The 12,378-nt window shown below is 41.5% G+C and overlaps 1 protein-coding gene across 5 annotated transcripts in view; it reads left to right on the top strand.

Annotated features, from left to right (window-relative positions):
• The window catches only part of MAGI2 (membrane associated guanylate kinase, WW and PDZ domain containing 2), a 955,112-nt gene that overhangs the window by 719,005 nt on the left and 223,729 nt on the right, over positions 1 to 12,378 (top strand). For all 5 annotated transcript variants that reach the window (XM_066592005.1, XM_066592007.1, XM_066592003.1 and 2 more), the window contains one exon: positions 10,040 to 10,097. In XM_066592005.1, coding sequence (XP_066448102.1) covers positions 10,040 to 10,097 — 58 coding nt within the window. The remainder of the gene's footprint in view (positions 1 to 10,039; positions 10,098 to 12,378) is intronic.

Genomic DNA, 12,378 nt, shown 5'->3' with positions numbered 1-12,378 from the left:
CTACTTAACTATTAAAACAATAGGGAGGGCTGTTTATGGCATTTTCAGTTTAAGTGCTCCATCAGATGTGGTTTCCACATACAAAGAAAAAAAATCCTTCCTTTAGTTGGTTTGGGAGCCCCACAGTTGGCATTGTAGTCTTGCAACTCCATATCAGAATAGAATTTTTCTGTTTTCTGTCTTCGCTTGGGTTTTCTCCAGATACAATGATTGCCTTCCAAGCTCCCTAAACATGCTAACAAGTTAATTGACTTCTATGTAGCTGACCCTAGTGTATGTGTGATAGGGAAATTTGATTATGACCTCTTATTAAGGAATGTAACTAATGTGAGTGATGAAAATCTCTGTACAGTACTGCGGAGTATATTAGCAACAAGCCAAATACAAATCACAGGATCTCACCAGAGTCTCGCAGGCCTACATTATTTAACGGCTTTGTCTTATTAAAAGAATCTCTATCCCCTTTTGTGTTTAGACAGAGGGCGGTCTACATTATGTGGGTGGGGAGAGGCCGGTGTGGCCCACCTCAATGACTTTTGCGAGACAAACGTCAAAATATGTTTATTTTGAAATGCTGTAACACTTCAGTATAAAGTATACACGGGCACACTGTGAATACCTGCCCCAGGGTTATGCTGCCCGTGGTTGCCTTTAACTAAATACATCATTTTTTTGGTGTAATTAGCAGAAACAAAATTACAATATATAAGATGAAAAAGTAAAATGAATTCACTGATATCAAATGTACAGCCCAACTATGTTCCGATTGTGGGTACTATTTGTAAGTAAAGCACTGCTAATAACTTCCTCTTGCTGTCATTGTACACCTTAGACACTATTGAAATGACTTCCCCCGTCCTTTAAAGTCTAGCTCGCTCGCTTGTCGTTACACCTGACTGAATAGTTTGATAAGAAATAATTTGAAATTATTAAGCAATTTCCCAAAGTATCTGATGGTGAATACCTGGTTATGCCTTTTCTATTAGATTCACATAAAGCATTTGTTATTTGGACGAGATACGATTCTGGCCATAGCTAATTATTTTAATTCAGTAGAGTGGTTGATACTTCAGCTTCATTATCCAAGATTCCACATGTCTTTGTGGTGCATATCTAGACTCTCAGATCTCATGGGGTTATAGGAAAGATATTTGTGAAAGTGACCGAGCCACTCCAGTGAGTTTTTTCATTTATTATGTCACTAGCCCACCCCCACAACCCCGATGTGTGTGTATATATAAGTAATTTAGTATTACTTTGGTTAGTTACTACTTTCTGTCTTAAGCTTCCTGGAGTCCTTCTCAGGTGGGTCCTGTGATCTTATTCCAACCACCTGGAAATTACCTGGCTTTGTTTTCTCTCGAGAAGTCAGTACAGAAAAAAATCCATTTCAAGTGCATGTGGACATAAAGGAAGAAGAAGGGAGGGTGATTAACCTACCATCCTATGTGCATTTCACAAATGCTTTGATATGTACTTTGGGTTGTGTGTAAATGCCTTCTTCTTTCTATTGTATTGCTCATTTTTCAGTGTCTGTATTGGTCTTACTTAATTTTAAGACGTTTCTTTACTTTCTTTCCTCAGTAAAATATTTTGATTTTGCGCATAGAAAAGGCTTCTATAGACTGCCATTCACACAGATACACACATCCTATTAGTTTTGCCATTACTATTGGAAGAGACGTATTGCCTGAAGTACCAATAAACTACAAATGGTAAAACATGGCACAGATGCTCTCCAAAAATTTCTGACTATGTTACAGCACTTCTTTTACTGCTGCACTAGAAGCTGAAATGGTGGCTCCTAATGCAGCGTCCAACCCAGATATGAACATTGCCAAATATACTTTGAGCATCAGTTCCGCACTATTGTCAATATCTATATGTGAGAGGTAACCTTTTTGTTTATATCCAGAGGCTAAAACCCATCAAGTCTTTCTTCAGGCTCTATTAACATCCTTATTGTGGAGTTCCTATTGCAGATTCCATAAAAAATGCAGAAGCTATTTTTTGGGGTAATATGGGTAATATGACTGAGACCATGATGGAAACCCAACCAACCTCATTGTAGTCCATGTATGGCTACAAAAGGACCTAGATAAGCTGGGGGCCTGGGCAGAAAAATGGCAAATGAAGTTCAATGTTGATAAATGTAAGGTTATGCACATGGGCAGGAAAAACGGTTGTCACTAATACACACTAAACTGGGTTCTGCTAGGGGAAAGTAATATGGAAAAAGACCTGGGGGTACTAGTGGATTGTAGATTAAACTGGAGCAACCAATGCCAGTCAGCTGCTGCAAAAGCTAATAAAGTCTTGGGGTGCATAAAAAAAGAGGTATAGGGGCGAGGGACGAGAACATTATTCTCCCACTACATAAGGCACTTGTCAGGCCTCACATGGAATACTGGGTACAGTTCTGGACACCAGTGCTCAGGAAAGATGTTGCGGTGCTTAAGGGGGGTTCAAAGAAGGGCAACTAAATTAATAAATGGAATGAGAGAACTGGAATACCCAGAGAGGCTATCCAAATTGGGATTATTCACCCTGGAAAAAAGACTGCTAAGGGGTGATCAAATAACTATGTATAAATGCATGAGGGGACAATACAAGGACCTCTCTCATGATCTATTTATACCCAGGACTGCGTCGGTAACAGAAGCGCGATTCTTTACTGTAAGAGCAGTGGGACTGTGGAAATCTCTCTGCCTAAGGATGTGGTGATGGCAAAATCCATCGAGGAGTTTAAGAGGGGACTAGACGTCTTTCTAGAGCACTATGATATTACAGGATATAGACATTAGGTGACCAGCAGGGTTGCTGTTCCGGGTCTTACATTTAGGTAGGAACTATGAAAGGTTAATCCAGGGATTATTCTGACTGCCCTTATGGAGTCGAGAATGAATTTTTCCCCTGAATGGGCTAATTGGCTTCTGCCTTTTAGTTTTTTCTGCCTTCCTCTGGATCAACAAGGGGGTTGAAACAGGCTGAAGTAGATGGACATTGTTTTCATTCAGCCTAACCTAATCTACTATGTGGTCCTTCGCGAGCTGATGGTGGCGCGAACATCTAATCTTTTATTTTTTGCTTTAATATTTTTTTTTTCAGGGATGGGCTTATATTTCGAGCCCTTCCCTGAGAATCACTGCAGGGGTTGCTGGGAGCCCACTGTCTTCAATGGGGCCACCGGCAGCAGCCACGGCCCCATTGAAGGCAATGGGAATGGACTATTATTCAAACGCATGTTTGTGCATGTTACATGGGTGTGTGGTTTTGTGCACACCTATGTACGCACACGCTCGTGTGAATGCACCCTTAAGGGCCCGTTCAGACGAGCGTGTTTTCGCGCGCATATACGCGCGCACAAAACTGCGCTCCTATATAAAACTATGGAGTTCCTATGAAGTGTTCACATGGGCGTGTTTTTAGTGCGTGCGAACGCGCGCAGCAACGAATAAAGGACATGCGTACCAGTTTGCTCCGTACTGCGCTGCTCTTAACATTGGCTCATCTGGGACACGCTGCACGCGAGTCCGGTCGTGTGAACGACCCAATAGACAGCAATGTAATTTTTTTTTTTTATGCTAAAGCTAAATGCTTTTGTGTCTTTCCCTTTGCATTAAGCACTCCATGTTGTGTTCCGGATGTGTTTGGTTGTAAACACCAATAAACGATGTGCAGCCTGTTATATAAAAGAGGAAACTTAGTAATCCAAAGTTCGCTGGGGAGCGAAAAATCGTGTGTCTCACAACTATCAATACTTAAAATACTGGCGCCGTGTATATTGGCTGGGATGCTGATACAGCTCAAGGTATGAAGCGCATCTACATGCGCTCCATGCAGCCAACAGCACATTTGCTAACACGCATATGTAAAGCACGGACCTTAGTTCACACGCATTTTTGTGCGCACGTTCATACGCGCGCATGTGCGAGCGCATTAGCGCATACGCTCGTCTGAACGGGCCCTTAGTCAGTGTGTGCAGAGGAGAAAGGAAGGGGAGACCAGTCTGCAGCAGAGAGGATTTGTGATTCTTCTGTATTCATGTCACTCCTCTGTCCCAGGGAAGGAATGATATGAACTTTTGTTTGTCACCTCCTTGCCCAGCAATCAAAAAGTGTATTTGCTCTCTGATTATCACATCTAGGCTTTTTTTTCCCAGAAAAGGAATGAAATGATGGGGATTTGCTCACTTAATTATTCCTATTACTTTAATCCCATTTTAAACAAAAATAAAACGTAAAAAGTATTTTTCCCTTATGAAATGGTACCAAAAAAAACTACAAATTGTCCTGGAATGTGGTGCCACACACAGTATTTTGGTAAAAAAAAAAAATTTATGTTGCGAAAAAGTGGTAAAACATAAAACCTTTATAAATTCACTGGTGTTGTAATCGTAATGACTTCTAGAATAAAGGTAACATAATATTTATAGCACACTGTGAATGCCATAAAAATAAATCGCAAAAAACGGTGGTGAAATTGCTTTATTCCATTGTCCTCAGAAAAAAAAAGTTATTCAATACATTATATGTACCTGAAATTGGTTCCTATAAAAACTAGACCTCATCCTGCAAAATACTAGATGTCGTGCAGCTACATTGACGAAAAAATAAAAAAGTTATATGACTGTTGGAACACAAAAGGGAAAACCATTGACTGGCTATTAAGACTAAAATTAGTTCTGTCACTAGGGGGTTAAAAATACACTTAAGCTGAATGAGTTCCACATCAAATATGTTAACATTACACACAATAAAAACTTTTTCAGAGAGGTTTTTCCAATTTTAATGTGACTATTGGGGGTTAAAGCACAAAATGTAATACAGGAATTTCATAACTTTTAATCACGTCATGAAATGATATTGGTAATGTAGAATATATGGAAAGCCATGATCAATGGGTTGTATTTCAGCTGTGTCAAGGTGTCATCACATAGCAGCTATAATAGGAGGAAGTTTGCTATATTTGCTTTAAGTGCGAAGGTTTCTGCCAAAATTCCTTGCTGCTGAGTACACTATATCAGTAAGGACATATGGCGGTCAGAAGCAGCCTGCATCTGTAGACGGTTTTGCAGACAATAATGCGAAATCTGCAATCTCCTGGGCACCCTTGCATGATGATTATCAGCAGATCACTCCCGCAGCTTAAGGGTATCTTAACATAGCTGGACTTCCACTTTAATGGAGTAAGCTTTAAACGTATGGACAAGCATCTGCTTATGTATATCTTAAGTCTCTTTAGATGTACTGTAGCGCCAATGACTTCTGAGCATTTGCATATTTTTTTAAAGAACACTTTCAGTGAATATTTGGCATAACCCTGTTTTATATTTCTGGACACACGCTGGTTTATATAGATTAAGAATGTAAAACTACAGTCTACCTGTTACAACACATTGTAATTGAAACTCACCCCAGGATTGTGCAGTAAAATGGTTTAGATGTAGAAACATACCCTGAGTCCTGAATTTTTAAACTTGCTTCCATTGAAAGTGGTCTTTAGAGCTGTCTTGGTGGACATATGCAGCAGAGTTGCCATCTTTTCATATTTACTGAATATAATTACCATATTCTTCACACTTGGAATTAAAATATGAAAAATAATAGTGAAAGAATACAGAAAGTAAATATACACAAGTAGGATGTTTTCTGGGAAAACACCTTTATAAATGAATCTTGAATATCAATAAATATGCAGAACAATATTATTCTTCAAGATTCACTCCTTTTTGGAGTCGGAAAACAGTAAAATTCCAACTTTCCAAATTAACTTGTTTAATTCTAGTTTGTTATGTTAATTAAACTTGGGTTGGCATAATCATTAGGACATCAGATCCTCTGACATTTGCTGTACACAGTACAAGTTACATTTGGGATTTGGATTTTTCTGCATTCCTTACCCCTCCCAAAAAAATAAGCGCTAATCAATATAGTATATGTACTTGAAAATGGTGAAAATTACAAGTAATCTCACAAAAAAATAGAACCTTTTACTCCGCTATATTGATGGAATGATAAAAAGTTATGATTTGTCAAATGTGACAATGAAAAAGAGAAAAAAAAAGTACTTGATCCTTAACCCCTTCCAATCCAATTTGTATACTGGTTTTCCTAGGGGCTTGATCTTTTTCTGATGTTATACAACGGCGCTATCTACTGGCAAAAGCCAGTACTGCATGAGGTGACACATTTGATAGGCTTCGACACCAGAGAGGCTGGCAATAAACAGTAAGAACCCTGATGGATGTCTTCCAACATCGGAGCTGTACAGCCTTAAAATTATAATGTCTTCAGAGGTCAGACAGTGGATTGGAAAGGGTTAAAGCATGCCTAATGTTTCTGGTGACTCTTTAGAAAAAGCTATATGACTTGTATCCTGCATTGTCCTCATTTCCCCCTTTGTAAGCTGTATATCTCATTCTTCGTTCTTACAAACCTGGTGGGAGGGGACTGGCTGCTGTGTCATGTTCTATAGACTGTACACAGAGAACTGAAGATTGTGGTATAACTGTAACACACAGCAAGAGACATTATATCATCATGTAGAACAGTGTACAGCAGTACTGAGCAGTGTAGATGTGAATAAATAGAAGATAACACACCATTAGCTTTAACCACACATCTGTGGGCCTCTACTCCTACTCCTTCTCCTCCTCCTCTTCTTCTTCCTCTCCTCCTGCTGTCATAAACTTCGATAAATAGAATGACTAATCTCTCTCCTACACTTCCTGTTCTCCATCCTATAGACTTAAGTAACAGAAATGACATCACTTGACAGCTGGCAGTTGACAGCAAGTTAGGAGGAAGGGAGACCCGTAATGGCCAGCACTTTAGAAGGATTTGTTTAGCACACAGGTACTTTTAGGTAAAGTAAAAAAAGTAGTTTTCTAGTTCTCAGACTGGCTATGATATAAGCACAAGTTGTTTGCAAAGTTAGTGACCGTTTAAACTTGAAAACGTGCTGTATTAAGGGATTAAATAGAACTGGGCCATAGATGGCCTACAAAATGATCTTAAGCATAAAACTTAGCAGGAAAGCTTTAAAGAACTTAATAGCCTGCAGGGAAAAGGGGGGACGTGATCAAAAGTTTTAAATAAGTCAGAGTACTATATAGTGTGTGTGTCTGTGTGTGTGTGTGTGTGTGTGTGTGTGTGTGTGTTTATGTATATGTGTATATATAAAATAAAAATATATTTTTTTTTTTCTGCTGCTAATTTCATTGAAAGTAACTTTTTAATATACTTAACATGTTTTGCGTTGTTTTTTTCATTGGCTACTAGGAAAAGCTGTTTCACTACATGGCCACACAGAAATCTGTACCCCACTTCTAATCAAGCAGTGTATGAACTGCACTGTCTGTGTATGCGAGAGCCGGCCACTCTAGAGACAGGAGTAGGCACAGCTGTATAACCCAGCACAACTGCCAGTTAGGCAGACGGAGACAGAGGCTACACGATTGCTCTTCTGCATTCAGTGCACTGCCTCTGTCTCTAGAGCAGCCAGGTCCCGCGTATGTAGACACTGTAGTCGTCATCCCACTTGCTTAAAGGGGTTCTGACACAAATAATTTTTTTATGCTTTAGCAGCCATTGTTCCCTGGTGTGCCTAATGGACCCAGGGAACCCATGGGTTAATGGCTGCTAAAGCATAAAAATCTTATACTTACCTGTTCTCTTGTTGTTGTTGACATCGGGGGGTCATCTCCCGGCAGCATATTAGTACTTTCTGCTTAGGTTAAAGGGGTGGTCTCACGAAACCAAGTGGGGTTATACACTTCCGTATGGCCATATTAATGCACTTTGTAATATACATCGTGCATTAAATATGAGCCATACAGAAGTTATTCACTTACCTGCTCCGTTGCTAGCGTCCTCGTCTCCATGGTTCCGTCTAAATTCGCTGGCAGCTTGCTTTTTTAGACGCGCTTGCGCAGTCCGGTCTTCTCCTTTCAGCACGAGCCGCTTCAGTGTGCTCCCCGCTACAGCTCTTCTGCGCATGCGCAGACGAGCTGTCACTGCTCGGGAGCGCGCTGGAGCGGCCATTCTGTACCTTCCTCTGTTAGAGGAAGGTGCAGAGCTGCCAAGCTGTCCGGAGAAGCCGCCCAGCTGTCCCGCCGTCCAGCTGTCCTGGTAAGTGATGGGCCGGGGGGGCTGCCGCTGCGCTGGGCTGCGCCGGGGGGGGGGCTGCCGCTGCGATGGGGGGGGCTGTCGCTGCGCCGGGGGAACTAGCGCTTGGACGGGGGGGGGCTGTCGCTGGGACGGGGGGGGGCTGTCGCTGGGCCGGGGGGGGGCTGTCGCTGGGCCGGGGGGGCTGTCGCTAGGCCGGGGGAACTAGCGCTGGGCCGGGGGGGCTGTCGCTGGGCCGGGGGAACTAGCGCTGGGCCGGGGGGGGCTGTCTCTGGGCCGGGGGGGCTGCCGCTGTGATGGGGGGGGGGGGGGGCTGCGCCGGTTACCTTCTGCCTGGCGGTGGGTGACTGGTCGGCCGTGTTCACTCCAGGGGTCCGGTCGGCGGCTGCGGGGCGTCTGGTTGCCATGGAGACACAGCTGGTAGCGTCTCGGGAGCGCGCACGTCGGGCTACAGCAAGCGATGCGAAAAGAGCTGGCGGCCATCTTGGGAAAAAGTTTTATAAGTTGCTGAAACGCTGGAACGGTAAGTAGAAACCAGCTAGGAAAGTCATTTACAGGGGTAATTAGTAATGTATGTTTAATTAGGGGGACTGGGCAAAAAAAAAATTCACTGCTTCCTCGAGACATCTCCTTTAAGCAGCCTGACTAGAGCCAGCTGATTGGTGCACGCTGTGCAGTCACGTGGTGCCGAAGAGCCAATCAGGTGGCTCTAATCAGCAGTGCTGCTTAACCTAAGCAGAAAGTGCTAGTATGCCTCCCGGCAGGCAGTCTTCTTCCTCCAGCAGCCGCGCCGCTCCGGGATCGCGCGCATGCGCAGTGGAAAGGTGCCCTCTGACAGGAGTCAGGACGGGCCGCGTCTCCACTGCGCATGCTCAGCACTCCGGAGTTCAGCCAGGACGGACGGGCCGCCCACAGCAAGCACTGCTTGTGACGTGCTTGCTGTGGCGGTCCGTCCGTTGACCTCGGAAGTGCCTGACGGACGGACCAGAGCAGGAAGCGGTCTTTTTGACCGCTCCTGCTCTGCTTTAAAGGCACAGAAGAAGATGCCGGCTGGAGGGGACATGCCTGGCGATCGAGCCAGGCCAGGCAAGGTGAGTACAAATTTTTTTTTTTTCATGTCAGAACCCCTTTAAGGATTTCATATAATGTGGCCAAGTAGTGACGTTAAAAAAAGGCTGTTAAGTGCAAAAAAGTTACAGAATATACAATTTTTCATAGATTTCATTATAACCTAGCATATGTACTATTTAAAAGTTTTTAATACAAGATTTGAGAGGGAGCGTTTTATTTATTTTGATTATCAGTTGAGTCGCACCCGACCTTCGGTCACTCCGTGGATCAATGTTCTCCACACATTCTTGTCTTTCACTGCTTCTTTCAGTTTCGTAATTGACATGTTAGTGGTGGCCTTGATTGTATCTAGCCATCTCGTTCTTTGTCGTCCTGATCCTCTTCTATTTTATTAGCTCTATAAAATTCTATAAACACAAGGACAAGGGACAAAACCTAAAATTAGTTGGGAAAACATCATAAGCACTGTCAGAAAACATTGTTTTACTGAAAGAGTAGTAAATGCTTGGAGCAAACTTCTAGCAGATGAACTCGAGCAGCCTGGGATACGTAGATGTCCTGAGAGAGAAATTCTAAGAGAAGACTAGATGGACCATGTGGTATATTTCGGTCATAAATCTTCTATGTTTCATTAGTTTAAAAAATGTTCAATTGTGCTCATGACGAAAGTAGACAATTTTAATTACAAAGCAACAGAACTATTGTTGTGATTTCTATATTCCGGCATCCTTTTCTTGAGTGTTATCCTGTAAAGTACTATAGTTATGCAAATGTGCTCTTTTCTGTGATATTTCTTCTCAGTAACATAATATGGTGGTATTTCTACATTTTTCTTTCAGAGCTTCCTTATGGCTGGGAAAAAATTGATGATCCTATCTACGGCACATATTATGTTGAGTAAGTTAACAATTTCTCTCTTCCTGTGCATTTCTGTATGAACTGCTACTTAAAGAAGACCTGTCAGCTGTCCTGATAGACCTGTTTTTGTAATTTTTTGCATTTTCAATCAAATAACTCTGCATTAGAATATTACTCTGTTAACCCTCCTGGAAATTGACAACTAGTTTTACCATTCAGTAGAAATCGAATTAAAAAATGATAACTCTCATAGTAAACCCCAAAGTAGACAGCTAAATAAAAAAATATAGAGAGTAAAAAAAGGTATTTTAATAAAATACTAACACTTGAGTCTTGACCACCACGGGGCCCTCGCGGTATACCACTGGCACCCAGCATCCAGTTATTATTTGAATGTACAATAGGACACAATGTGAACATTCATATGAACACAAATAAAAATAAAATATTCCTCCAATTCTTACTAGTTTACTAAGATACAGTCCATTCTATGCCGAGAACAGCAACCTTTGACATCTATTTGTGTCTCAATAGATATGCACAATATATCTTTGTTTTTAAAAAGTCTGCCGATGCTGCATTCACCGACTGCACACAGATCGGCATTCTTGTCACACTATGCGTCTGCGCCAACCTCGATACTTGGGCATAGCAGATAGCACGTGTGCTCAATTTCTTCACCGCAACCTGAACATGCGCACTAGTGATGTGTAGAGACTTCAGAGAATTATTGTGCAATTGTCCACAGGGTCTCCTCACAACACAAGTGAGTTTTCACCACTTTCTGACCCCAGGTGGATCAGCTTATCGCTTGCAGTATGGGTCCTGCTCAATCCAGTCTGTCAAGACAAATTTAAAGATGGAGGACTGGGTCTGGAAAGACTCCTATCTATAGTGCTTAATGATCCAATAAATGACTATATGACAATAGTTAATCCAGTAAACATTATCCGCGAGGGTCCCGAGGGGGTTCCAACTCTAGTGTTAGTATTTTTAAGTATTTTAATGAATTCTATTTTTTACTTTATTTGTTTTATTCTGCTGTGTACCTTTGGGGTTTGCTTTGAGAGCTGTCCTTTTTTACTATATTTTTATTGCATGTGAGGATACCACATAGACGTCCACTTGGCAATTTTCCTATAACTTTACCATTCCCACATTGCTTAGTCAGTGACCTTGTCAGACCATGTGGGGACATATCCTTTTGACAAGGAGAGTGGTAACACCCAGTTGTCAATTTCTAAGAGGGACAACAGAATAATTGCACAAGACTTGGATGAATATATTATGGGCTATGTACTATAATTGTTTTTGTGTAGTAAAAAGAAAAAGTCACAAATTATGGCGCACGCTACAGTTGTCCAATAATTTCCTATTTTTTACCCTTTTTTCAAAGTGGTGATAGTAGTGGGTGTTGCCTAGTGGGATGGCATATGGCCTTTGCAGTCTGACACAGTAACTATAATTCATGCTAGAAAATGATGTACGTTATAACGGAGATCTATGTCGGCTCTTAATGGGTTTGATGCATCTTTGCCTTATGCACTGCTGCTAAAGGCTTGTGTAAGTTTGCCAGTCTTTAGTAGATTCCACCCTTGGTTCTAAGGAAAGATTCTCCGGAATTGTATTTCATAGGGAATGCTGATTACTAAAACGGACAAGTCCGGAGAGCTGACAGATCCTCTTAAAAACAACCAAAACATGAATCTGATTATTAAAGAGGCTCGTGTTTTGTTAACAGAATAGGGCATAGAACTTTGTTGCATTACTTTGTGCAATTTATGTTCAAATTTTACTTTATTGCTCACCTATCTCTTAATATGATTCAGCTTGGAAAATGCATTTAAAGTTTCCCTGCAGGCATGGTCATACAACAGTGTCATGCCTTTATTATCTTGCATGTATAATACTGCCCATTGGGGCTTATGTATGAACCGTTGTCAAAACAATAGGCAAAGATTGCTGGTGGCAAATAGTGGTAAGTGCATAGTTGCAAGATGTAAAGAAAGCCATTTACTGTATGCTTAGTCATACGAGATAGCAATTTCAAAATCCTAGTGTCAGGATGGTCATAATTTTGAAGACTGAATTTGCTGCAAAGTTATCTTATATGCACTACTGCATACAGAGTGTTGTAATATACCAAGGTATGATCATGTCCATACTTTAAGAAAAAAGTGATTATAGCTGTCAATGTTAGATCTATATTGAAGAATGATCCCTAATCTTACCTAAGTATGTTATTATCTGTGCCAGGATTCACTGTTTCCTATCGTTACGCTCATATTGGGCGCATCACTTAAATGCGTTCTCTCACTAC

Source organism: Eleutherodactylus coqui, chromosome 2, assembly GCF_035609145.1.
Source record: "Eleutherodactylus coqui strain aEleCoq1 chromosome 2, aEleCoq1.hap1, whole genome shotgun sequence".
NCBI classification, from domain to species: Eukaryota; Metazoa; Chordata; class Amphibia; order Anura; family Eleutherodactylidae; genus Eleutherodactylus; species Eleutherodactylus coqui.
Note: the sequence above shows the minus strand (reverse complement) of the source record. Positions and strands in the feature narration are given on the sequence as shown.